Raw genomic sequence first — 26,099 nt, forward strand, 5'->3', positions numbered from 1 at the left:
TTATTGTTTTAGTGCATTATTGTTTTAGAGGTTGAAATACCAGAACTCCAGCAGCAGCTGAAGTGTGAACACATGGGCTCCAGTCTGATCCTAAGTTCAGCTCACCTGTCTGTTTTCACGCAGTCTCACGTGGCCTCAGGCAGGGTCCAGATTAACCACACAGCACAGGTGTGATCCCTCACCCTCCCAGATTCCTCCTGTTATTTTTTTTTTGTTTGTTTGTTTTTTTACATGAGAACATGACATAGCACAGAGAAAAAAAGAACTGGTGGGAGGCATTATATTGTCAAGTTTAACATATGTTGCTAGTTAAAATGAAGGTGCCTGCGGAGGAATTAATGAGCGATATTTTGAAGCGTTTAACGGGAGAGTCTGCGCTGCCCGTCTACAGCAACATTGAAAAGTTCAAACGAGCGAAGGACGGTTTGTATTTTGTCGCCGAAGATTTCAACGAAACTGTGAAAAAAAGAGAGCTGGTCAACGCCAAGGAGCGACTGAGAGTGAGTGTTCAAGTGGAAACTACACTGTAAGGACCGAGAGTAAATGTGTGGTTGTTTGGTAATGTGTTTAACAGGGAGTACTGAAATAAGAAGGGGCAGCTCCTTCAAACGCCGTCAGGTTAGCTAACATTAGATGGCATGATGTAGCTAGCTTAGCTTAGCCAGTTTAAGCAGGTTATGGTCTGTGTTCATGTTTTTAATCATTGTGGTGGCCAACGCAACACAACAAATATACCGAATTTACCTGTGGCCATACGAAGCAAAAACATGGACCCAGCCTTGTTTTTAAGGGGTCTGTATTTGGCAGTAAGCCTGACAGTTTTAAATTTCAAGATTTCTTAAATGCAGTTTGGCGCAAAGCAGGAGAAAGCAGACTAGATGTTCACATTTTCACTGTTCAACTTGGAAAACAAATTAATTAATGTAAAAAGTTATATGATGTAAACATTTTTTTCCCTTCATTTCCATTTGTTACACATGACTTAACTTGGTATTGGGATGATACTAGGCCTAATTATAATGATGTGGCAGTAAATGATTTGTTTTGACGTTAGATTATTGATCTCAATGTCAAAACAAATCACAGTTTTCACAGAGTGTAGGTGGGAAAACTCTGCTGGATACATCGGTTTCAAATGCAACTCTTAAATATTGACTGAGCCTGCTGCATTGAAACTTGAACTCTACATTATAATCAGATAAGAGCAAAGAAAGGAAACATCATTACCACTTCTATTGCTTTTGCATGATGTGCTGGGTTTTGCCAACACAAAGACAGCTTAGATTGCTGCCAGGGAACAATGAAATCATTGAGACCTTGTAGCAGTCTAAGTATGCTCGTTTTGTATTAGAATGAATTTCAGTCGTCATACTGTTTATATGAAGCTTCAGCCTCTTTTCTGTGCAGATCAGGAACTTGAACACAATGTTTTCCCGCTTGAAGCGCATGGTGCCACTAATGCGACCAGACCGAAAGCCCAGTAAAGTGGACACGCTCAAAGCTGCAACGGAATATATTCGATTGCTTGTTGCAGTTTTGCAGGACACTGACAGTGTAAGTACGGCATTCATCAGGACTCCATCAAATGAAAAGTGTCCTCTGTTGTTTTCCAAGGACAGCACTATCACTTATTTTGAAATGTTGATTGGTGTTATTTTCTATTTCTCAGCATGATGGCAGTGGGACTGATTTCCTAAAGAATGCAATCACTTATGGTCAGACTGAAGGCTTGGGCAATGACCTATGGAGAGTGGATGATGTGAGTGTTACTCGTCTTTTCCACTGTGCAGTTGTGGTGACAGGTGGTTTGACACAGTTTAGCTAATGTAAACTAAATTTGTACTTCTAGAGCAGCCAAATATTCTTTGGAACTTATACACATAAAACTGTGCAGATGGGGATGTCATTATTGCGTGGGTGACACAGAAGCACCATATGATGCCCTTCTCAGTTTAAGCACTGGTGATATTGAACACTAATCAGCAGCTCTGTGTAAAAGCATATACTAAATGCCATACATACTATGAAAATGACTGACAATAAAAGGCAGTGTTTTTGTATATTCCTACAGCTGTACTCTTGAATGCTGATTTTAAAATAGAAAAACGGCTATGAGGTTTTAGAACTGCATTTTAGATTTAAGGTGCATACGTCCATGTTGGCGGAGTAATATAAGAATCACAACCTATTTTATGATAGAAAGCATCAGAGCAGTGATCCCAAATTGTACAGACAAAGTAAACAATTTTTTAAAAGCAAAACTGAAATGTTTCTGACTGTCCAAGTCACCTGTGTTTCACTTACTAAGGATCAGACTGGAGGCTAAAAGCTCCTGCAGCAAACAAGAACTAATGTAAATTAAAACACCCTTGGATGAAACTTGAGTGCCAATCAGTTGGGTATCACAGTACCAGAGGGCCATGAACAGTTGGTGTAAGCTGAACCACCTGCATCTCAGTGTCAGCAAAACAAAGGAGGTGGTGCTGGACTTGAGGAGATCCACGACTCTTGTTATGCCTCTTTCCATTGGGGAAGAGATGGCCGATATGGTACATGAGTACAAATACCTGGGTGTCCACTTGGCCAGGAAACTGGACGGGAGCAGGAACTCTGCCACACTCTACAGAAAGGGCCAGAGGCTGCTCTTTTTCCTGCAGAGGCTCCAGTCCTTTGATGTGTGTTATCAGACCGTGGTGGCCCACACCATTTTCTACACCGTGGTCTGCTGGGGCAGAAACCTGAGGGTGGCTGACACTAACAGATTCAACAAACTGATTGAGGAGGCTGCCTCACTCCTGGGGGTGGAACTGGACTAGAGAAGGATGTTATCAAAACTCCTCCAACATGGACGTCGTCTCTCACCCTCTACAAAGTGTTGTGGTGAGCCAGAGGAGCACGTTCAGCCAGAGACTCAGAATGAAAGTGCTCCACTGAACACCACAGGAGGTCCTTCCTTTCTGTGAGCATCCAGATATGCTCTTCCTCTCCTTTCTGCACAGACTCCATCACTAGTCTGCTGTTAAACCGCTGTTTGACCCACATTGCACTTTTCTTTCAGTTCACCTTTGTGAAGGGTGAATTGAGGGACTGTCGTGATTCATATAGTGTCTGACAACTAGGCTGCTGCAAGACTGTGAAGTGCTTTTAAGTCAAGTTAGACAATTTAAAAATCAATTCAAAAACTAACAGCAGGCAAGCAGTCAAATCATAATTGCTGTTTGATCTCAAGTTCAGTGTGCTGGAGAACAGAGGCAGCACAAGAGAAATGTGTCGCTGTACATAGATTGCAGTGTAAATACAGCTGTGTTTGCATCTCTAAAACAACAATTATATCATTTTAGGGCTGGACTGTACATTAGTACAGTAATAATTTCACTGATTTCAGATTGTTTTTGCATGTGTAACACTGTTAGAATCAACTTATCATAACTTGTCCTTATTAATAATTTTCAGCCAGACAGCAAACTTTCCATTACAAGTAAAAACAAGAATAGCAATAGCCACTATACTATATAAGAGCAAGTAAGTTCAAAATTACAAGTCAAGCAGTAAATGTACAGTATCCCTGAGCAGTGTTGTAAGCTAATAGTGCAATGACAATGAATGAAGTCACTAAGCAGAAAATGTCACAGGTGACTATGATTCAGGTCATCCAGGCAGAGTGTTGTTAGCAATAACCTTGTTTCAGCAGAACTGTTACTTCACAAAAAAGATTCTTCATTGTCCCCAAACATATGATGGCACAGAGAAGAACTTTTATATAGAAATGTTTAGTTGCATTCTTGGAAGAGGTAATATTTTGATTTTGAATTTGTGGACAAGGGGTGTAGGTATTCAGTCTACAGCTTTAAAATGAAATTCTTTTATTTGTTGGAAATGCCTGTGTCTGACACTGTGGTAAGGAACTGTTCAAAAAGGTGCAATCTGATTTCTACATTGTAAGTAGAAAATATTTTGTTATTGTGTGGAGAGAGTACAGTTAATGTAAGGTACTCTTACAATTTTGATTTGGTTTGGAACATTCTGAGCATATGGATTAATATGGAGTTTTATACTTTTTATACTATAAAAATGTACAGTAATAATTGTTTTCTGCCTTAATTTATTAAATGTCATTGATTCACTTCAGGCCTAAAGCAGGAGTGTGTTTGATAGTAGGATGCTGTGTGTCTTGATACATTTTTAGTTACACGTTTCTCCCTGACAGTTGCTGAACATGACAGACGAGCACATTGAAGATGGATTCACTATGGCTCCAGACCCGGTGACAGAGGACGGAGAAATGACCAGACTGGTCTTGCAACATTGTGTGATGCCTGCGTACCAATTCATCATCCAAGTAGCACCTGATCAGACTTCGGTAACTCATTTAACTTGCCTTACATTATACCTTATTTTATGCTTGGTGTTTGTCAGCTACATTTCTAAAGCTGGCATGTGCAGCTAGAGCAGCAATTATGAAGATGCACTATTGATGTGTGTTATGAATCAACGTTGTGCAAACTCTCCCAATGAGCCTGTCAGTCAGAGAGAAAAACATTAGTCATGACTCTGTTGTTTCTGCTTCTGAGTAGATGTGTCGTGGCTGTGCAGTTTGTTTTTACCCTAGGGGGTTTTACACTTAATTTGTGCATTTTATCAGGCTGAAAGCACATTTATTCATTTATAAAATCATAAAAATGGCTGCTTCCTTCCTGATAACTCACCCATAAGATTAAAGCATAGGTAACAACACCATTTCGTTTTTTCACATTTCGTGGTAAAGAAAAAAATAGGATTGAAATTCTAATAGAATTGAAATTTGTGCTTGTGCTATTGCATCCTGTGTGGAATAAAAGAAAGAGAATGCTGTTTGCCAATACTTTCAATAAGACAGTTCACACTGTCCAAATACAACAGACATTCTTTTTACTTTGTAATCCCACAGAACTTCTTAGACAGCCCCCCACTGGTCCCTCAGTTGTCAGCCTCCCAGGTTTTCTTCATATACCGTTTATCTTTGCAAAAACGGTTGTTTATGGCATTATAAGGCACCAACCACGAACCACGATGTGAACCACGATGTCACCAGCTTGCTTCTGGCCAGGCGTCTTTATGGCATATAGCTCCCCTCTCTTGAATGTAGTTTAAAAGTGTACTACCTTATGGTAGGGCTTACTCTGGAACACTGGGATAAAACAGCTTCTGACTTGATAGATGGTAGGATGCTTACAGGGGGGAGATCACAATGATAGCAACAGTTGTACACTTCGATGCAGTCCAATACAGGAGCCCTGTTAGACTGCAATCTTGAGGCTTATAATGATTGGTATTTGTTGAGAATGTGTCAAAGAAGTGGTGATTCAGCTGTGGTTATCTTTGAATGGTTTGCCTTATCATATATTGTGTAGAGTTTCTGTCCATCACCTTTGATGTACAGTAAAAGACAGAATCAGAATACAGAATCAAAATACAAAAAAAAAATACACATACACACACACACACACACACACACACACACACACACACATACATATATATATATATATATATTTTTTTTTTTTTTTTTTTTTTTTTGATTGACGAACCGTATGGTTAGAGAAAGCATCGTAAAACTGAGTTAATACTCTTTCAAAGCCATTGTGTTTTTGGCTGTGAATGTTCTCCACAGGCTTTTTGGACAATTTGAGTTGTGAATGAAAATCAATTATCATGTATGTACTGTTAATCAAGCGCTCACTTAATTACATAATTCAGTTAATAAGACTAAGTGGATGCAAAATCTTCTATCAGTTGTAGACAAATGGTGTAACCTTTTGATCACAACACAGGCAGCCTTCATATGCAATTCTAGAAAGCCAGACCCTTCAAACAATTGGCAATCAGATACATGTAGCCTGTAATAATGATCTGGCAGGAATATGCTACAGTTACAACTGGCAATCAGCAGGAAGCATTTGATTGTCTTCAGCGTGGCCCTAACATCTGAGACATTCAGACTGTCCTGAGTGCCTCGCCATTTGATTGGGTAATTCAAGGTGAAGAGGTTTAGATCAAGACTGTTTTTTTCGTAGTTCCCACACTTGGGCCATTATTCCACTCACAGATTTGGCCGTGTTGTGCTGTTCAGGTTTGAACCTCATTGTTGCTTTCACAAAAGCTGTTTGTCTGTGTACTTGGCCTTTGTGTGTTTATTTGTGTTTGATCACACTACAAACAACAAAACAAAGGCCAGGTTCAAAAGAGAGTTACAAAAGATTTCTTGTAAGCACTGAAAATTACTGAAAAATATTTTATCAGTGGAAAATTCTTTGCACTGGTTCTTTACCCTTTTACTCCATGAAGTCTCAGCCAGGAAAAATGATTAACACTGTAAGAACTCAGGCGTTGTCACCTTCTTTTTCATTCAACAGATGTCTCAACCCTGCTGAGTGGTGTGTAGAGCGGATGGCTTGAACCAATATTGGAAACCTGCCAGGTTGGTTTTGTTTTGTTTTTTTAAATACATAAATATTTAATCAGAAATATATGTTCAGGTTAAACCCAGGCATAACAAAAAGGTCAGATCAGGTGTTTCTTCTAATTATTATAGTGAATTGCATTTAGCTAATGAGTTAGTGGTAATAGTACGATCAGATTAAAATATGAAAATGAGTCTTAGAGTATACTAATGCTGCCACCGTGTGGACTGAGAGATCACTGCCATCTGTAAGAGATTTCCATCATCAGCTGATAATTTCTAATGTGCCCTGCTTTACAAGTCCTGATGAGCCAGCTAAGGCCTAATGAGTTAATGAAGCGGAGACCTTACAAATAGACACATGAAATAAAAAGGAAAAGTGCATTAACCCTTGAAGAAGCTCATTTTAATGCCTGTCTGTGCAGGGGTTGTATTTACTTCCTTTCACTTCAAAAATCAACAATCATTTGCCCAGAGGTTTTGCAGACATCTGTGTGTACACATTATATAGAGCATAAATTACACACACAGAATTAGGACACTCAAATAAATAAGGTAAATGCAGTATTGTGCGCTGTATAGCAAATAGTGATTTCAAACACAGCCTTCAATATGTCTTCCCTCTTAAGAACAGGATGACATTTCTATCAGCAAGTCAATCAGTATAGCAATGTGTTGAGGGACGTGTGTTGCTGAAAAGTACTGTCATCTTAGATGAAGTAACTTTTATCTTATTTATTTAGGGGCCTGTTGCTTTGAAGAATGAATTGTCTTCAAGAGAAATCCTGTTTTATTTGTCTTATTTAATTTTACTTTGGAAATTTAAATTTTGTTTGAGTATATATAAATGTGTTTTTATTTTCATTTTACAAACTGTATCCTTGGCAGCACTTAAATAAATTTACAAGCCAGCTTCAGTTGTTGTAATTTCTATTTAAAAGTGTTTTATGTTTTCTGCTTAAGACTAATATGAACCTTCTGTATTTAACCTCAACATGTCTATACGAAGATTGACGTTTGGTAATTATCAGATGAATATTATCAAATAAATTGTAGATTGAAGATGGAAATCTGAATTAAATTCTGTGTTTGCCAACTTGTTTCTTGTTTAAAACTTTAACTTCAGGTTGAATTTTCAGGCACACTACTAAACACTACAGCTGGAGCTCATTCTAAGTATTTTAATGTGTTTAATAGTCTCCTCTGTAAATAAATCGTTTTTAATGTCATTGGTAGTGTTTCCCTCTAAAAAGTATGGAATATAAAGTATAAATCTGTATTTAAGAACTCATAATTAATCACTTGGTTAATTTTCTGCAGCTGTTCGTTGTTCTCTAAATCTCACTGTAACAGACCCATCTGAGATGCTCCAGTGTGCAGGCTCTTCTCTGTTATAACAGATGGTGGCGCCTTTTTGACGGGATCCGCTTTGTCCGACTTGAACTGGGCCTCTCCAACTAAACAGCGTTGTAGGAGACAGCATCAGAAACCCCCTCAGTGCGGAGCGTTTACTAACAACAACAATAACCAAGTGCATCGCTAACATTGGTTTCCCACTGTAGCTGTATGAGTGGGAACCCCTGGGTGTCAGACTGAGGACAGGCGTGGCAGTGGGCTGGTCCAGGCGCTCTGAGCGGTGACAAAAACATCAGGGTCCATTGACTTGGAATCATCTGAGGCCCTGAAATAGTCTGACAAAGGATCCCTGGTGTCGCAACCCAACAGTGACAGATTTGTGATTAACCACATCTGCTTATTCTGAGGACGGCTCTGGGCTGTGGGTGTGCCGCACCCACACAGAGGACACGGTCCCGGGGATGCGCTGAGGTGAGTACGCTGGCCGCTTAGGCTGTATTTGTTTAGTTGTGTCGAAAGAGGCAATCATGGTTAAATGACTGGGCGTAGTACAGGGTCCTCCCTGACGCGTGCATGAGCGGTGTGTGCGCATTTCGCTGATGATGCCTCAGTCTGACACGGTGCTGTCCTTACTGCCCGCTGTTTACCGTCATCTCGGTGCACTCCGCTCTCTTTACGGACAGTCAGACATACATACTGTACAAATGAATAAAAACCTGCTCGGTTCGCTCTCCCGCAGCTTTTAGTCCATGTTCCGGTTGCTTTCGTTTCTTCGTCGTGTTGTGCAGATTAAGGCCTGATGTGTGTAGGCTCTCATTTGTGCAGCTTGTGTCGTGTGTTCACAGAGTGAGCCTGCAAGTGCTGTGATGGCAGTGCCCTCCCAGTGCTTCAGCCATGCAGTGTCTAATCTCGCTCATTAACGTGCCAGTGACGGCTTTTTGTTGTTTTCCAGTCACGCAGGCTGCAGGTTTGTGCTGCGGACAGAGCATCAGCAGCCTGTGCGGAGCATACCGAGCTGTTTGGGTGATTTGATAAACGTGGTGGCTGTAACTGCACCGAGCGAGAGCCGTGCGGTGTTGTGCCGTCGCCGCTGGCCTCTGCGTTTTGCGGGTGGCCATTAGCGGATCCTCCGCTCTGCTGGTGCTGATGCTGCAACGCGTGCTATAGTGTTGCTAGGCAGCCATGCTGAACGCGGGCCGCTAGAGGGTGGATGATGCCCAAAACCCATAAAACGATATTGTGCACTCACGTTGAAATAGGAGGCTGTAGATTTAGTGTTGTGTGCTGCACCCACATGACTGTCTGATCAATGGGCCTTTTCTCTTCGTCCTCTCCCATGTGACACAGCATCGTCTCTGGGAGTGTATACAGATTTATTTTTATTTATTTATTTATTTTATTTTGTTTTTTAAATCTCCCAGAGCACAATGGCAGACATTGAACTTGGCTCTCAGCCATAGCAGTGTAGAAGAAACTGATGTTAAAGTCAGTGTTAGTAAAAAAAAAAAAAAAGTTTCTATAAAACAGCCCTGTGTTCTGAATTAACTGACCTTTCCTATACCATATGTCTGGTATTGAATTACTGAATAGAATAAATCAAGCCTTTTATTATCCCCATCTGAATCATCTAGTACTAGAAACTGATTATAAAATGCAATAAGGTTCGTCAAGTTATTGGATTTTGTTGTTTTATTTAGTCAAAAATACCAAATTTATAATAATTGTAGCTTTTGAAAATCAAATGAGATTTTGAGTTAGTGATGATTAGGTGTGTAACAGCCTGACACTGTAAAAGGTCTGCTAAGCTTATGTGAACAAAATATATCTGCAGTTTGTTGAAGTTCTTGCATTATTATTTTGCAATTTCTGTCATATAAGGAACAATGCTGTTACTTTTACTGTTGCTAATGGGGATGAAACAACTTTAACACTCCCTTGAGTACAATGGACTTCATCACTTCCCTATTCCTTATACTGCTTTTACATTTGTGTGTTTTTGATATTGTTTATTATATTTCGTGTAGTATGTCGAGGTGGAAGCCAAATTTTCCATTAGCAGCTGTAGAGTCCAGAATGTCCTGCTGCACAGTCAGCAACATTTACTTCCTCATCAAACATGCATTAATGCATTTTCACCTTGTGTATGATGCATTTCTGCAAGACACTATGAAATGTATAGTTAATGAGTGTATTTATTTGGGGTTTGAATACAGCAAAGTCGCCCTTGTACGTCACAGTACATTCACATAGCATAGTAATTTTAGTTTAGTGTAGGCTTACCTTTGTCTTGCTAGACTGAAAGCTGTGTGAAAATAAATGATGTTCAACAAAAATGCAGTTGATGGCTAATTAGTGTGGACTATCTCATTCACCCTCATGCAAACTAACATGAAATCTACACATGTTGAAAGATTGTTTACCTCAAAATTAACAGGCAAATACGATGAGTTGAGTTTGTAAAGCATTTGCGAATGGGCTTTAACATGATCACAATTATGCAGCTTTATCTTATTTTGAAAAACTGTAGTAATGGCACTGATTTGTTAAAAAAACTAGCTCCATAGCTGATCGGGATCCACTGACCAGCCATTATGACATGAACCTAATGAAAGCGGAGCCAAAGAAAATCAATCCAGAGTTACTTAGGTAATTATACCCCTATCTGCCTCCCTGCTGCTGGATGTCAATGCTGAGGCTCAGACCTCCTAAAACCACTGCAAGTGGGTAGATTTACAACAGTCAATACAAACACATACAGTGGTTTCAGAAGGTATTCAGATGAGTATAAAACCATTTCTAAAGCTTTGAGTGTTCCCAGGACACAGTTTCCTCAATAATTCTGAAATGGAAGAAGTTTGGACCCAGCAGGACTCTTCTTCTTAGAGTTGGCCGTTTGACCAAACACCGGGCATGAAGGACCTTAATCACAACAACGACCATCTCAGCAGCAATCAGGCCTTTATGGTAGAGTGGCTAGACTAAAGCCACTAAAATAATGATAGCCTGTCTGGAGTTTGCCAAACAGAATTTAAAGGACTCTGAGAGCATGAGGAACAAAATTCTGTGGTCTGATTAGACAAAAAATGCTATGTCTGACAAATACCAGGCACTGATCATCACCTGGATAGAGAAAACTTGCTCCAGAGTGCACATGACCTGAGACTGAGGCTGTGGTTCACCTTTCAGCATGACAATGACTCAAAGCAAACAGCCCAAACAACACTAGAGTGACTTCAGGACAAGTCTCTGACTATCTGACTCTGGCTCAGCTAAGGCCCAGACTTAAACCTGCAGATGGTAGTTCATAGATGCTTTCCATCCAGTCTGATGGAGCTTGAGAGAATCTGCCAGGAAGAATGGGATAAACTGTTCAAATCCATGTGTGCAAAGCTTGTAGAGACGTACCCAAGAAGACTTGCAGTTATAATGGCTGCCAAAGGGACTTCTGCTGAATTGAGGGTCTGAATCCTTTTCGGGAGATTTCAGTTTTGGATTTTTAATAAATTTACAAAAAAATCTAAAAATGTGTTTTTGTTATTATGGATTGTTATTATGGATGAGCAATTTTATCCACTGAAGATAATGTGCACCAATCTATATTTCATAGAAATTTGGTGATTTAATTGGCCTCTTTGTAAGATCTCAGCGTGTGGCCTCATGTGTCTTGTATCAAATATCAATGTCAGCCAAAGCAGAGTGAAATTTCCTGATCCATGGGACCAGGTGAAGGAGTCATAATTAGGTTAGACCTGCCCTTATAAAAACCTTTTTAAAGTATTAAACTATTTAAATAATTCCAATTTCACTGTTTGGTTCCAATGTAAAATAAACCAACCTCTAGGAGAAGAAAGAGTGGCAGAAAATCAGCATGGTCAGCCATCATAGTGCGACTCAGGATAAGAGGAAGTAGAGATGGTGGGCCAGCAGCCGGATCTCCATGTCTCCCCTTAGTCATTAGGACCCTCCCTGGGGAGAGAGGCTTTCTATCTGCTGCCTGTCAGCAGATGTGCCCCCTTTATCCCCAGAGAGAGAGAGAGAGAGAGAGAGAGAGAGAGAGAGAGAGAGAGAGAGAGAGAGAGTTAGATACTCTCTGAACCATTCTCTATTGTGAGAGAGAAAAAGAGAGGCGCTGCTTGAAATTTAGTTTTTTATCGACTGACTGCTGCTTACAATAAGTCATGTGTTATATACATCCACCTGAATGAATTTTAATGTTATTTTACAAAGGTGTAAAAGTGACAAACTCATAATTAAAATGAAAACAACTGCTTTTAAAGTAAACACTGACATCAGTTTGGCTTCCAACCAACAAAATGCTCATATGTTATTGTATATTTAGGGAGCTCAGTTAATCCTTTGCTGATGTTTTTGGGTAGCTGATGTAATGTTTCAGTGCTTTTGTGCCCACGAAGCCTGATGTGAAAGTGCACAGTTTATCTACAAACTCCATTAAAGGTTTAGTCATCTGTCAGAGTTTCTCATGTACAATTTAATGAGATTTAGTAATGCACATGGATCTGATGTAACTTTCTCATGTGCCTCTGGAGTGTGCATCTTAAAAAATAAAGCCCGTCCTGGATGTTAGAGGCTTGAGAGATGGGATTGAGAGTGTGTGAGATCAGGGATGCACAGATAGACATGTTACAGTGATGCTACAAATCAAGTAAGTATTTAAGTCAGTTAGTCAGATGTAGCACGGGAGGGAGGGTGTGGTGTGTTTGGGACCTTATCTGCTCCCTGCAGAACTCTGTGTGTGTGTGTGTGTGTGTGCGTGTGTGTGTTTGAGTTGAGTATGTTTCATTTGGGGAGTGGCCAGCTCTTTTCTGAAGATCCTTACAGCAGTAACGCTTTACTCTTTCTCCAATTACCGAGTCATATCACCGGCTAACTTCCTGTTAGTGGTTCTGACGCTGCTGTCTGCATGTGAGCTTTTACTGCTAATGCTGCATTTTCTATAGCTCTGCCTTTCCACCGGCCAGTGCCCTGAGGAATCCAGCATCCTTAATGTGAGGGTAGGTTTTTCATCTTAATGCTGCTGTTTGAAAATGCAAAGGAATCGAGGCTTAATGTGCAGTCCACTATACTGTTTCTTTTTGGACTTGCCAACAGGATGCTCAGTTTACATGTTAATGTCAGATACAAACAGATTGGCTTGGGACTGAATTGTTACACAAGTGAGCATATTGATTGAACTAACAGTTGGTATTTAATATTTGATCACCTTTGTTGGATCTCCTCAGAGTTTTCAACTCCCTCGGGGCTGATGTGGGCCCCTGGATCTTTAGGCAGGAACCTGAAATCATAAGCTCAGGAAGATCAGCAAATATTCTTGTCACTGCACTTCTCTCATTTGCATATTTACTTACCTTTCTTAAGATAAGCCATGGTGGTAATGCCGTATCATGTGGAAAGGGATTATGGCTGCTGCTTTTGGAGCATAGGACTAGTATAATTAGAGTGGATGGTTTCTTCAAACTTAATTTCATAGACTAGCTTCTGCTGACATCTTTAAAGAAGTTATTTTCCATCTTTAGTATTTAAATTATAATTTACCCATTCCTGTTATACTGTATAACAGTAGCCTCTTTTGAGTTAATTTCATATTGGGTATGAACAGGAAGCATTGAACTGAAACAATTGACACCATGAACCAATAGTAATAATGATGATGACAATAATAATAATAATGATTTAAAAACAGACTCAAAACAAACCCCTGTGTCCGACCCTGGATGGATCAGGACACAGGGTTATGTTTTGTGTTGGCATCATCAGTAGGTTTGGTGACCATCCATCTGCACCTTAGACTCATCCTGTCTACTGCCATTATGAAGGTTTGGTTCTGTTGCTATGAATTGTTCCACTATTCCAATAAGTGAGTGTGTGTGATGTGTTTCTGACTGATGGTGTGTTGTGGTGCAGCTTCGAGCTGATCTCCACATTGTTCTAAAGCTGAGTTTACTGTGTTTTCAGACTCACATGTTTTGAAATGGAATCTCATCTGTCTCTTGTCAAACAGTTGATCATATTTAGTGCTACATCACCACAGCTGGCTGCATATGGATGACTTGGATTTTTAATCATCCAAACTCCAGTCAAATGCTGGCTTCAGTTCACCTTCCTGCCATTGTTGCTCTAAGGATGTTATTAGGCAAAGTGGAGCTTCTGTTGTGAAGTGGGTGTCATGAAATGTAGGGAGTTTTTCACAGTTACTCCTCAGTCTCTTTACAAATTAAACGAGATATAACATGATTAATTAATGAGGTTTCGAGGTGCTGGGAGGTAGATTTTGTTACCTTTGCACAGAGCCGGACAAGCTGTTTCCAGTCTGTCTGCTGAGCTAAGCTAACCATTTCCTGGCTGTAGCTTCATATTTAATGGACATATATGAGAGTGGTATTGATCTTCTCATCCAGCTCTTGGAAAGAAAGTCAAAAAGGTTATTTTCCAAGATGTCAGTTACCGTTTATGTCATCAAATGGCAGTTTGTCAACACTGCTCCATTTAAGTGCCGTTTAAGCAGCATTAATAAAATTTCTAACACCTTCTTTACAGTCCTACCCACCCACGCCTGGTTGTAAGACACCTACTACAAAACAGTAGAAGATGAGCAAGTCCCCCACCCCTAAGGGCACCCCGGTGCAGCGCAGCCCCAGTGATGGGGTCCCTGAGGGCCTCCAGTCTCCTCAGCACTCCACACCTGGCTCCGGACCCCAGCATAAGAAACGCATTTCCAGCCTGCTTCAGAGTCCGGTGAGATTGCTGTTTGTCTGTGTTTTGTATGACGCATCATCTTTTTCTTTCTCTGTCTCCTCTCGTCTAGATGTGATTATCTCCCCACATCAGAGGAAATCTGGTCTCAAATACCGCTTGACAGCCTGGGCTGCAGTCAGTGCTGGACTCCATTCTGTGTGCATATGTGTTTCTGCATATGGGAGGGCGAGAGAGAAGCTACATGACTCTGATGAAGTTGTGTGTGAAGTGGAGAGGGTGACCATGAAGTGAAGGGACTGATGGAGAGAGGCTGACTCATGAAATATGTTTAGTCACCCTCACCTCTGTAGTGTAGGAGTGTTTGTGAATCAGTGCATGTGTTCAAAACCCCCATGAATTTGTATGATTATAGCATCTTTCATATTATTCTCATGACATTGTTTGTAGAAAATGAGATGATCCAGGGTTTGGCAAGAACAGAACTGTTCAAATCCTACATTTTAATCAACTGTTATTCTGTGACGTTATTTGTGCTATGTGGTCTATGTATACAGATATGATAATGCATTAATATCTGTGTGTGTGTGGGTGTAGTCATTCAGGGAGGAGCTGGATGTGCTGATCCAGGAACAGATGAAGAAAGGTGGAAGCTCGTCCAACCTGTGGGCCCTGAGACAGCTTGCTGATTTCATGGCCTCTCATGGCTCTCCAGCTGCTCTGCCAGTCTCTCCTTCTAGTATGTGCACACAACCTTTATTTAAAGTTTTCAAAGAGCACTCTGTCGATCTATCATTGTACTCCAGGAACACCGTCAGACACATGATGGACAGTTTTTTTTAATGATCCAAAGTGATGCAGCAGAACCAGGGATATCGTTCTTTTTTGGTTCTACCTTGTTAAAACCTATTGCCTACGTTACCCACAATGCAACAAGAGCATCATTATTCATAGATTATTCTGCAAAACTCGAAGTTGCCTGAGTCGACAACTTAAATGAAAAGTGAGCAAGTTAAAATAGCAAATGTGTTTAGTGCTTGGATGTTTTGAGGTTGAGCTGCTGTCAGATACTAGCAAATGCAAGTACCATTAATCAATAACATTTTATTTTTAACCCAAGTGTTCTGCCGTTAGCCTCGGCCTCTCTTTGTCAGCACTGGATTATCCATTGTTAGGCGATCAGCTGTTACTCTGGGTATTCATTTCAAGATTAGACTGGGTTCTGTGTCCACCGATCATAAAATAGTGTGGATAATCTTCTGTTCTGCTTCCACCCTCACAGTCATGTAATTTGTTTTGTGGCTCAGTGATGTTTCATGTCTGCCTGGCACAGGTGTTACCAATAACATTAATTGTGTGTTTCAGTTATATAGCAGGACCTGATATCGTTCACCTAAGGCTAGAAATATTGCTTTTTTTTTTTTTTTTTTTAAGGAAAAGCCGTGAATCCCTCCGGGCAGGTAGTGCACATGGCACGTTTAAATAAATGAATCAAAGCAATTACACCTGAAATCAGCTGTACTATTATAAGCAGATGTAAATTGTAGACTATTTTTTACATCCTATGTAAAACTCCATTCAAAAGCAGCTCACACATTGATTTATGTTACTTATGACGCTAAATAGCAACAGCAGCGGAGGCAGCAGTAATAATGCAGTTGTACTTACAGTGTGATTGATCTGCCCTCAGGCGGCCCAGTGTGGGTGGTGTTGGTCGTCCCTGGCGGCCTGCTGTGTTTCTGGCCTAAATGGAACAGAGTCATTGTTAATGTTATTAGTTCCACCAGAGTTTTTCCTGCTATGATAAGTTAAGATGTCTGCCATGAGAAAGGCCTATTGCTGTGCCACTGAAAATTACCATTCCAGCAGCATCTGTCCACAGATGGGGACATTATAATTGAAGGAAATTAGTTGGTAAAAATATTAGAAGTGTGTGGATGACGAACACAAATAATTAAATTGTCTGCAAAGAGAAATTTGTTTGTGATATTAGTCTGTTGGTGATTGTTTAATTGGGGTGAGAGTTAAAGGCCCTCTACATCCACACAGGTGTTTGCTGATAATATCTGAGCTCAGGCTGAAGTTCAGAGGATTATATAACGTCCATGTACTAATAATACTGGTAAATGTGTAAGCTGCCCTGTCAGGTCAGAAAGAGGTATTTAGAGGACTGATGAATCATGGCAAGGGTAAGATATCCATGTAATCCATGTCATGGGTCATGGGAATATGTACTTAAACATCTCAACAACATCTCAAATAAATAATGTGATATTAATTGCACAAAAACATGTTTACTCAAAGCAACAAGAAAAAAGAAAGTCTTCTTTCTTCCTCCCACCACACAGACATGATGATGGTGACACCCATCAACGACCTGCATGGGTGGGAGCCTGGCAGCATGGTGAAGGGAGAGAGGTTGATGCGCTGCAAGCTGGCCAGCACCCACCGCCTGTTCGACCTCTTCGGCTGGGCCCAGATCAGCCGCACCTGTCTCACCGTTAGTTTAACTTATCTTTTCACATTATGTTTTTTTTTTCTACCTTCAGCACATATTTACTGAACAGGCCTTTCATCAACACAAGTAGTAGGTACTGAGATGTACATTTAACTGGCTTTGGTCAGCGTGTCTCTCTGTGGGAATCTATCTGACTGGAATAAGTTGAGTGGAACAGGCTGAATAAGCTCAATAGACACAAAAAGAAAAGGAATGGTCTGTATTGCTGCTGTGAATTGACAGCATTGTTAATGGACCATAAGAGTCAGTTCAAAATATGTATTAACTCATTAACTGTAAAATAATATTAACTCTAAGTAAAATGGAGACAGGAAGTTAGAACAGTGGACAGGAGAAAAGTGCTGCACAAGGTCACAAAGAAGCCTGCTATCTGTGATCGGATGATAAAAATGTTTTCTGCTCTGTTTTCACACGATAGCATAATATTTTGCATCATTGCCATTGTCTGTCTTTACCTATATTTGTTTTCCTCTCTGACAGCTCCGTGTCAGTAAAGAACAGGAACACTTCCTGGTGCTTCCAGACGGCCTGACCTACAGCGAGGTGACTGGATCCAGTCTGGTGAGTAAAACTAATCGTCAGGATGAGGGTTATACATATGTTGTTTATGAAAAAGTGAATTCAGCCTTTGAGTGTTATTGATATGACTGATATGATTTATTTATTGTATTATTAATCAGAAATACTATTTTTCGTGTATTTGTATTATAGTATTATGTATTCTGACATATTTTTGGTAATCAGTTGATCAATGGATATAAACTGATTGAGTGTTGTTTTTTTTTCAATGAAATGATTAGTCATATAGTCTCGACTTTTGTTTCCCAAACATCACATATGGAGAGGATCCTGTGGGTGTCTCATTTGGATGCAACACGATCCAAATCTGACTTTCCTGAGAAACACATGCTGACGGTCCTCAGTGGTTTCACAGGTGAAGGTGAATATCCTGGGTGAGGTGGTGGAGAAGGGCAGCACCAACCTTGGCGTGGACGCAGAGAACTTCAGCCTGCACTCGGCCATCTACTCAGCCCGGCCAGATGTTCGCTGTCTACTTCACCTCCACACACCGGCCACAGCTGCGGTGAGTCAGCCTGGGCTGATGCCAAGAGAGAGGTTGGCATTAGCTCACAGCTCTGTCCTGTCTTGTTTAGAGGAGACACTGTCACACTTCTGCTGGTCTCATCTAGACTCACATGGGAAGCCAGAGATCATTGGGGATTATGAATATTATTTCATAGCTGTAGCAATGCCAAGGTCATCTGGTTCTGCTTGAGCATGGTAACATTACACCATTTTCCAGCATTGATTTGCTTGTAAAGCACAATGTGTCTTCAGCATTGAGAATATGAGCCTGTTTCATGATCTTTGCTGCCACAACTGACAGATAATTATCTCCAGGTTTCAGCTATGAAGTGCGGCCTCCTGCCGCTGTCCCATGAGGCTCTGCTGGTTGGTGACGTGGCCTACTATGACTACAATGGAGTCATGGAGGAGGAGGAGGACAGAGTGGAGCTGCAGAAGAGCTTGGGACCCACCTGTAAGGTGAGCAGACCACAGGAGGACAAGCCATTAATATGATACCTGCATATCATCGCCTTATTCAGCAGTTGCTGCTCCTGTGCTTCCCACAAGGGAGGATTTGAACTTTAAGAATGAACAGAGAGAAGACGAAAGGTGATGTTGCCTTACACTGGATTAATTATTGAAGCTAGTGCTGCTGCTCGCAGGTTAAACCTGTGAGTTGCTTTTATTTCAGTGTTAATGTCGATTTTATGCGGATCCCAGGTTCTGGTGCTGAGGAATCACGGCATCGTGGCTCTTGGGGAGTCTGTGGAGGAGGCCTTCTACACCATCTACCACATCCAGGCTGCCTGCCAGATCCAGGTAGTACACACACACACACACACACACACACACACACACACACACAGTCTACTGACTAACAGCTGACATACTAAAGACAAAGTGTTGCCACTGCAGGATTGTAGGTGTGTGTGAGTGAGAGAGTGAGCTGGCATGTGTACATTATATAGATGTACCAGTGTTACACCTGGGCAGTTGCCCTTCTGTTGATACCCCTTCACTGTAACTTAGCCAGCAGCTCTGCACTTCATTATAACACACTGCAAAAGTGTTGCATGCCAAATATACACTGCAGTAATCCTACAGGACCAACAGTGGCCTGTGGGGGAGCGGAAATGTGACTGTAAGGTCATCCATCCTTCTGAACCATAGAGGTTGTTGTGTTATATGTTCCCAACTCATTGTAAATTAATTACCATGCTTTTATGAATATAAGTGTGTGTGTGTGTGAGAACTCTGCTTAAAAAAGAGAAAATGAGCAGAAAAACTGTTTTTGAATAAAAAGAGTTAAAGAAATGCTGCAGCTTGTTCTAAATCCTTTTTTATTTAGGTGTCAGCTTTGTGTTGTGCTGGTGGTGAACACAACCTGATTTTGCTGGATCGGACCACCCATAAACCCAACCCCACTGGCACCGTGGGCTGGGCTGGCTCCACCTTTGGGCCCCTGCACAAGAGCCGCATCGGGGAGCATGAGTTTGAAGCCCTCATGAGAACCCTGGATAACCTGGTAGGCATCAGTTACACTGAAGAGACACACATTTACAGTGATGATTGTTAAGATTTGCTGGATTTAAAAGGATGGCACACTAACACACTTACTTACCTTGATATGTTGGAGGTTTGCTGATTCACAAGAACTGCAGAAAGTCTGTCAGCTGCAACCCTTTATTGAACCAGCGTACCAATTTTTATTGAACATCAGCAGTTAGGTGCTGATGCTGCATTCATGTCACCATATTTACGATGTAGAAACCAGTCATGTCAACTTCCAAGTCCTAACTATCTATCCTACTGTACATCATGTGAGCGGAGCATAAGCACTGTGAGAAATACTTCTCCATTTCCTGAAGCTGCTTCACTGTAAGAGCAGAAAGGCCTTTGTGTGGTTTGCAGATGGAAAACGTTTGAGGTAAAGCAGCAGCAGCATGAAATGTTCAGATTGCATCAGCAGTAACTCAACAGCAAACGCATCTTTTATACAGTCGTTCTGTAGAACAAAAGTGCAAACCACAGAATCTCTTGTTGTACAATATACATCATATGGGAGCTGCTGCTGGGAGCTGACCACAAAAAAAATACTGCTTTCTCTGCAGAAACCTGCACAATCAGATATTAAGAGCAATGATGCAGCGTGTTTGAGGAAAAGCACCATCAAATGCTGTAATTCCCTGATGAGAGGTTGTGGTGGGTATGCATGTCAGTACAGCGTGAGGCAACACAAAGCAGATTAAGTGTGGACCAGGAGAAAACTGCATATTTTCTGTCCATCAGAGGGTCAGGTGTTGTCTACTGCATCTTTTCACCTGAAAACTTCCTCCATCTGTTGTTTTTCAGGGATACCGTACCGGCTATGCCTACCGTTTCCCTGTGCTGCTGGAGCGATCGCGGATGCGGAGAGAGGTGGAGGTGCCTGCGACCGTCACAGCGTTCCACCAGTTTGATGATGACGGAGTCCACCCAGCTCTGAGGCAGCACCCTTTTGCCCAGCGCCAGCAGCAGGAGAGGACCCGATGGCTCAACACTCCCAACACCTACCAAAAAGTCAGCCAGGAGCAAGCCAGTCCTGGGCATCAGCGCACCACTGTGAGGATCTGGGAATTATTTCATGTGATTTATTGATGTTGATGACAAATGTTCAAAATAAATGTGATGGTCCCAAAGTCCTAAAACTAATGGTTCATTGCAACATTTACAACATTGTGCAGACTGCGGTAGATTGTGGCCATCATGACCAAAAAGTTGTGTAATGTTTTCGACTCAAACAGTGAAGGTTGTGAAAAAAAAGGATAAAGAAGCTGGAGAGCAGAGGGATCAGAACCAGGAGTGAGATTAACGTGAGCTGTGAGGAGGGAAGGAGGAAAGGACTTAAAGCTTGCTGAGGTGCAGAGCTACACTTTAAAATGAAGACTGATGATCAAAGGACACAGACACAGTAAAAGATTCATTCAGTGACATTTGATGTACGTTCTACCAAGACCAAGGGTACTTCTCTATTTAAGATCAACTTCCTTTTCATATTGGAGGCTGGTGTAGATGTTTTTTTTCTGTACCTTAGAGAAAAGAGAGATGAGAGCTGCAGGGATGAGTCCTTCAGAGAGAAAAGCGATATGGGAGTGATTGTCTTACATCAGTGGGAGGAACTTGGCTGTGCCTCTCTGTTTTCTCTCCTCCTCCGTCCCTCCCACCCTTCTCTCTCTCCTCTTCTCTGCATTGCAGGGGAAAGCCCACTGCTCAGAGAAGACTATTGCAGTGCAGAGTCTGCCCTCTGGTGGCAAAATTCAATCCATATCAATAAATCTCTTCCATAAAATTTTACTTTTTAATTTTACAAAAATTAAGGAAGAAAGTGTTTTTTTTATCCTGTAAGCCCACATCTGACTAAATGAGATGCAGGATCCTCTATATTTTGGCCATCCTGAGTCTAAGACTTCCACTCATTTTTCTTTTAAAGTGGATAATGAGATATTGTTTTGATGTTGGTTTTCTCTTCCTTAGTGGTTGAAGACAGAAGAGATGACACAAGCTGGCAGCACATCCATCAAGATAGAGAACCCAAACCAGTTTGTGCCTCTTTTCACCAACCCTCAAGAGGTGATTGAGACACGGAACAAGGTAACTTGTCTTTGCTTTTGCCCTCTTCTGTCTTTGCCTTCCACATTCTGTTATGTGAATCAAATAAAAACATTTACAATTAATTTTGTCTCCTCAGATCCGACAGCAGAATCGTCAGGACATGAAGACAGCGGGACCACAGTCTCAAGTCCTCGCCAGCGTCATAACAGAGGACAGTCCTCCGGTAAACTGCAGTCTCTCTGCTCACCAAAAAAAAAAAAAAAAATCTGTCTCCTCTCCTCTCCAGGCCCTGCTCTTTTAACTGCAGAGCTAAAAGCTGTGTCTCTGCTTGTCTATTAGTCTCCAGTCAGCCCACCCAAAGTCCCACCAGAGCCAGAACCTCCCAACCCCTTCAACCAGCTGACGGACCAGGAGCTGGAGGAGTACCGCAAAGAAGTGCAGAGGAAACAGGACGGAGGCACCAATGGTACAGTTCATTCAAATCAACCCACAGCTGCTCACATGACTAACTAACTAACTCTATGTAGTTTCTTAACCATACAGCGCATACAGTACTGTAATAACACTTATATGTATAAAGTAGGTATCTGTTTATTCTTAAGTTCTCAACTAGATTTATTCTCAAAACAATATTAAAATATTATTTTTAACAGTTTAGTGTATATCCATATAGTCTTATACACTAAATGGCCAAAGTATGTGGACACTTGAACCTCATGTGAAAGATGAAAATCTCTTTCCATGTGTTTTGAAAAGGCCAAAGAAAAAAGTCAAATTAATTAGATTTTAATTTATTTTATGAACTGAGTGGAGAAAAAGGAAAATAAAAACTAAAAAAATTTTTTAACCAACTGAGTGGAGTTTAAGGGAAAACCATAAAGCTTAATATTTCTATTTACATACATTTCGACTATTTCACCAACCAACAGTGCCTTTTGTCAGTCTCCAGACTCCACGTGGGTGTCCACATACTTTTGGTTATAGAGTGTAGACATAGAGACAGCCCTCACTTTGACTAGTAGAATGTTGTGCACTTTCTTCTAACCATCTTAAATGTGCTGTGTGTAATGTCCTCAAATACCAATCAATATTTTTCAAATTAAGATTTATACCAAGATTTCACTGACTCCACTCCACCAAACTGTGAAATCTGTTGGCAATGCAACAGATTTATGATTTTTTGCAGTTAACTAAATGTAAAACACAGCGAACACAGTATAGAGCGGTTTTACATTTTATAGTTGTTTTTTGGAGCCATACACAGCACCCTTAAAAAAACTCAATTTCACTTGTGACTGTTGTGTAAACTGTGTTCACTTCTCTTTGCCTCACAAATTTAACTTTCTGCGCTGCTGAACCCTCACTGTCCCTCACTGTGTGTGTGTCTGTGTGTTTGCACAAGTAGGGGAGGAGGTGGCAAATGACAAGGAGCCTACCCCTGCTACCTCCCCCACAAAGGGCCCTCCGCCCAGCCACCCTCCTCTGTCAGGTGAGGCTTGGCAGAGCGCTGACCGTCTGCCCTGCTCGCCTTGCTTATTGGCCATGTGACCAGCAGCCTGCTCCAAGTCTTACATAGACTCATTTGTGACTGGCTGCTGTTTCTGCCCCCTCATGCTTCAGATGCTCACTGACAACCATGTTACTCCTCCTCATATGCAGTAGATACACATCTAGTTATAATTAATAATTTAACACCAAAAAAAAAAAATCTGTGAATCTGCATAACAAGGGCTGTGTGTGTGTTCACATGGGCCCACTTCATTCATAGGTAGAAGCTGAATATAATAAAAGTTATTGATTGTTTGGGAATTTAAATTAACCCTGATACAGAGGTTAAAATTCAGCTTATTGGTCAAGACAAATGACATTAAAAAAAAAACAAAAAACATTTACTCATTTACTCCCAGTAATATCTACACAATCTAGTCGTCAAGCCGAGAAGGTAGTTTTGGTTTTGTTTGCCCTGGTTTTGAAATATGCAGCTCATGTCTGAGATTTCTGCCTCCATCCATACAATTATTTTTTTGTGCTCACAGCATTAAAACCTTACACTTAAAAGACTCTGCAGCATTTTTGTCCAAACACAGTGTCCCAGTTTCTCTGGATAACACACACACACACACACGTGTCACTGTAAAATGTTTTCTCAGAAACTCTTTTCTGCAGATAAAAAAATGTCCGTGTGAAAACCACTGAGAGCGAGCTGTGTGGATTCTGTGAAGTGGAAAGTCCACTTACTGACATCTGGTGACATTTCTATGTTAAATATGATTTGGAGTAACATGGGGGGTCAGGTGTTGTTGTCTGGTACAGGTCTGTTGTTTTGGCTGTCACTGTTTGAATTACAATTTCTACACTTCAGCCCTTTGTAGGGAAATCCATCAGTCTGTGTATCTACTGTATCTGTTGTACTCTCTCCCTCTGTGTCTGTCTGTCTGTCCTTTTCTGTGTCACTCCTCACTGATTCATAGGGCACACTTCTGGTGCTTTGGTCTTGTCTCACTAGTAAGTACAGAGAAACTGTATGACAACCCACTTCTCATAAAGCCAGCATGTTCATCTGCTACAACGTGTCTAGCATGTAGCTTTGCAGCTCCACCCAACTCAAATCTCTCTATCTGGTAACTGAAAATCCTTTTCATTTATTTATTTTTTTTCCTACAATGTTCGGAGCAGAAGAGGCAAAGAACGACTCTTCAGCCAAACAGGAAGGAGGCAAGGAGGAGAAGCAGACGACAGAAGAATTAGAGAAGGGCATGAAGGCTCTTTCAACCAACGACACCTCCTCCACCCCTGCTGCTCCACCTGCCAAACCACAAGGTGGCACCCCTGAGGGTTCGCCCTCCAAATCCCCGTCCAAGAAGAAAAAGAAGTTCAAACCGCCGTCGTTCCTCAAAAAGAGCAAGAAGCAGAAGGAGAAAGCAGAGACCTGAGGCGTCCAGACACACCAGACCTCGGTGAAATACTACTGTGAAATATTTCTTAGTGTGTGGTGCGTGAGTAGCAGACGGAGTTGACCACATGAGATCCATTCAAACAGTCGGCTAAGATGTCATTCACAGACACAGTGTACTAGACTGACTTTCAAATGCTTTACTGTAAACTGCACTGATTTGATCTATGTGGTTATTCGTCTAAAGCAAGTTAAAAACACTGATGATTATTTTCACCTACTATTTGACCCAGGTCGGACACAACCCAACATTCTGACACACCACGACTTGTCTCTCTCACACACACACACACACACTTGCACACACACACACACACACACACACACACACTCTCACACGCACACACACATGCACAGTCCGTGTATTACTCATGTCTTATTTTCACCTGCTGTGCTATCAAACCATTACTTAACTTCACTGTATAGACATTCATACATGTTTGTTTTTCAGACTGGGATTACTGCTCTGATCCTGTGCACTTGCCGCTCAGAACTTGTTTCATTTTCCATCCACACCTTCGCAAGACACGGTGGAAATTTAAGTCCCCATGAATTATGCACCCCTTATCCATCTATAGGCACTTGACGTATGTATATTGACATTCTAGTACGTTACATTTGTTCATCATCATAGGCATCTCCTAGTCATGATTTGGTTTTAGTTATCAGATAGATGTTGCAGGTATGCTATGTGAGCACCGGTGCAGTACATGTAGAAATATACTGATAGCTACTGATTGTGCTCTTCTGAATGCTGGTTTTGTGTAATACTATCAGTCTATTGACATTATTACAGCAGGGAAAGACACAGGAAAAGAAAGCAGGGGAAAATATACTGGCTCGCAACAAAACACAAGCCGCTGTTAATGCCACTATTACCAAAAAAAAAAAAAAGGATAAAGCATAAAGAATTTGTTGCTTGTCAATGCAGTTCAAAACCCAGTAACAGAAGATACTGAAGGTACTAAACATTCCACTTTTCTCATTTTCTTTTCAATGTATGTGTGCAAAATACCTCTTAACAGTTGTAATTCTTTTCTGTTTAAACCAGTAGCTGTTATCAAAATGCTGATGTGTAATGTTTGCTCATGGTTTTAATTTATTTTATATTAGAATGTAAAAGTGAGTGTTGCAAGGTTACCATGTATCAGTCATTAAAGATCAAGTTTGATTTAAAACCAACTGCACATGTAGTTTATGTCTTATCTTTCTCTGCTTGATTATCTTGCACTTCTTTCACTTGTTGTCCTCCTGTATTTACCACTTGCCTCTGATGTTGTACAGTATAATCCAGTTCATTTGTGTGAAGTCCTAAGTCCTCCCTGAGGTACTCTACGGTGCTATTAGTTTAAAAACTAATACACGGTATTTTTTCTGTACTAACAATAGTCTAGGTACTATCCATTAAGAGCTGGTGTGCCATCTGAACAGTCCAGAACCATGTGTACTGGTAATATGCAGCT

General features: G+C 41.0%; 2 protein-coding genes across 8 annotated transcripts; both read left to right on the plus strand.

The window, feature by feature from the left end:
- The first annotated feature begins 260 nt into the window (after positions 1-260).
- On the plus strand, positions 261-7,496 carry figla (folliculogenesis specific bHLH transcription factor). The gene is made up of 6 exons (XM_041042683.1): positions 261-500; positions 1,408-1,554; positions 1,670-1,759; positions 4,208-4,360; positions 6,393-6,457; positions 7,183-7,496. The coding sequence occupies exons 1-5, from the start codon at positions 300-302 to the stop codon at positions 6,408-6,410; spliced, it is 609 nt and encodes a 202-aa protein (XP_040898617.1). The 5' UTR covers positions 261-299; the 3' UTR covers positions 6,411-6,457; positions 7,183-7,496.
- A 629-nt stretch (positions 7,497-8,125) lies between these two features.
- add2 (adducin 2 (beta)) lies at positions 8,126-25,557 on the plus strand. 7 transcript variants are annotated; one of them, XR_005894302.1, is made up of 16 exons: positions 12,665-12,807; positions 14,351-14,548; positions 15,104-15,245; positions 16,855-17,006; positions 17,505-17,585; positions 17,959-18,108; positions 18,426-18,569; positions 18,813-18,911; positions 19,441-19,617; positions 20,445-20,693; positions 21,606-21,722; positions 21,820-21,906; positions 22,023-22,149; positions 23,086-23,172; positions 24,360-24,675; positions 25,088-25,557. XR_005894302.1 is itself a non-coding variant. In XM_041042271.1 (16 exons), exons 2-15 carry the CDS (start codon positions 14,402-14,404, stop codon positions 24,614-24,616), a joined length of 2,016 nt encoding a protein of 671 aa, XP_040898205.1. In that variant the 5' UTR covers positions 12,665-12,807; positions 14,351-14,401; the 3' UTR covers positions 24,617-24,640; positions 25,088-25,557. The 7 variants fall into 7 exon arrangements, 6 of the variants coding, with proteins under 6 accessions (XP_040898204.1, XP_040898205.1, XP_040898203.1 ...); XM_041042271.1 differs by having other exon boundaries at positions 24,360-24,640; XM_041042270.1 differs by lacking the exon at positions 12,665-12,807 and adding an exon at positions 8,126-8,266 and having other exon boundaries at positions 24,360-25,557.
- Positions 25,558-26,099: the final 542 nt, after the last annotated feature.

Source organism: Toxotes jaculatrix, chromosome 7 (genome assembly GCF_017976425.1).
Source record: "Toxotes jaculatrix isolate fToxJac2 chromosome 7, fToxJac2.pri, whole genome shotgun sequence".
In the NCBI taxonomy this organism is placed as follows: Eukaryota; Metazoa; Chordata; class Actinopteri; family Toxotidae; genus Toxotes; species Toxotes jaculatrix.

What these genes read in the sequence shown, in the direction of transcription:
- figla (XM_041042683.1), top strand. Translation starts at nt 300, where the DNA reads ATGTTGCTAGTTAAAATGAAGGTGCCTGCGGAGGAATTAATGAGCGAT. An exon ending in ACGCCAAGGAGCGACTGAGA is followed by an intron (nt 501 to 1,407) that starts GTGAGTGTTCAA and finishes TTTTCTGTGCAG; the next exon opens with ATCAGGAACTTGAACACAAT. An exon ending in ACCTATGGAGAGTGGATGAT is followed by an intron (nt 1,760 to 4,207) that starts GTGAGTGTTACT and finishes TCTCCCTGACAG; the next exon opens with TTGCTGAACATGACAGACGA.
- add2 (XM_041042270.1), top strand. Translation starts at nt 14,402, where the DNA reads ATGAGCAAGTCCCCCACCCCTAAGGGCACCCCGGTGCAGCGCAGCCCC. An exon ending in TCAGCCGCACCTGTCTCACC is followed by an intron (nt 17,007 to 17,504) that starts GTTAGTTTAACT and finishes CCTCTCTGACAG; the next exon opens with CTCCGTGTCAGTAAAGAACA. An exon ending in TAACAGAGGACAGTCCTCCG is followed by an intron (nt 21,907 to 22,022) that starts GTAAACTGCAGT and finishes CTTGTCTATTAG; the next exon opens with TCTCCAGTCAGCCCACCCAA.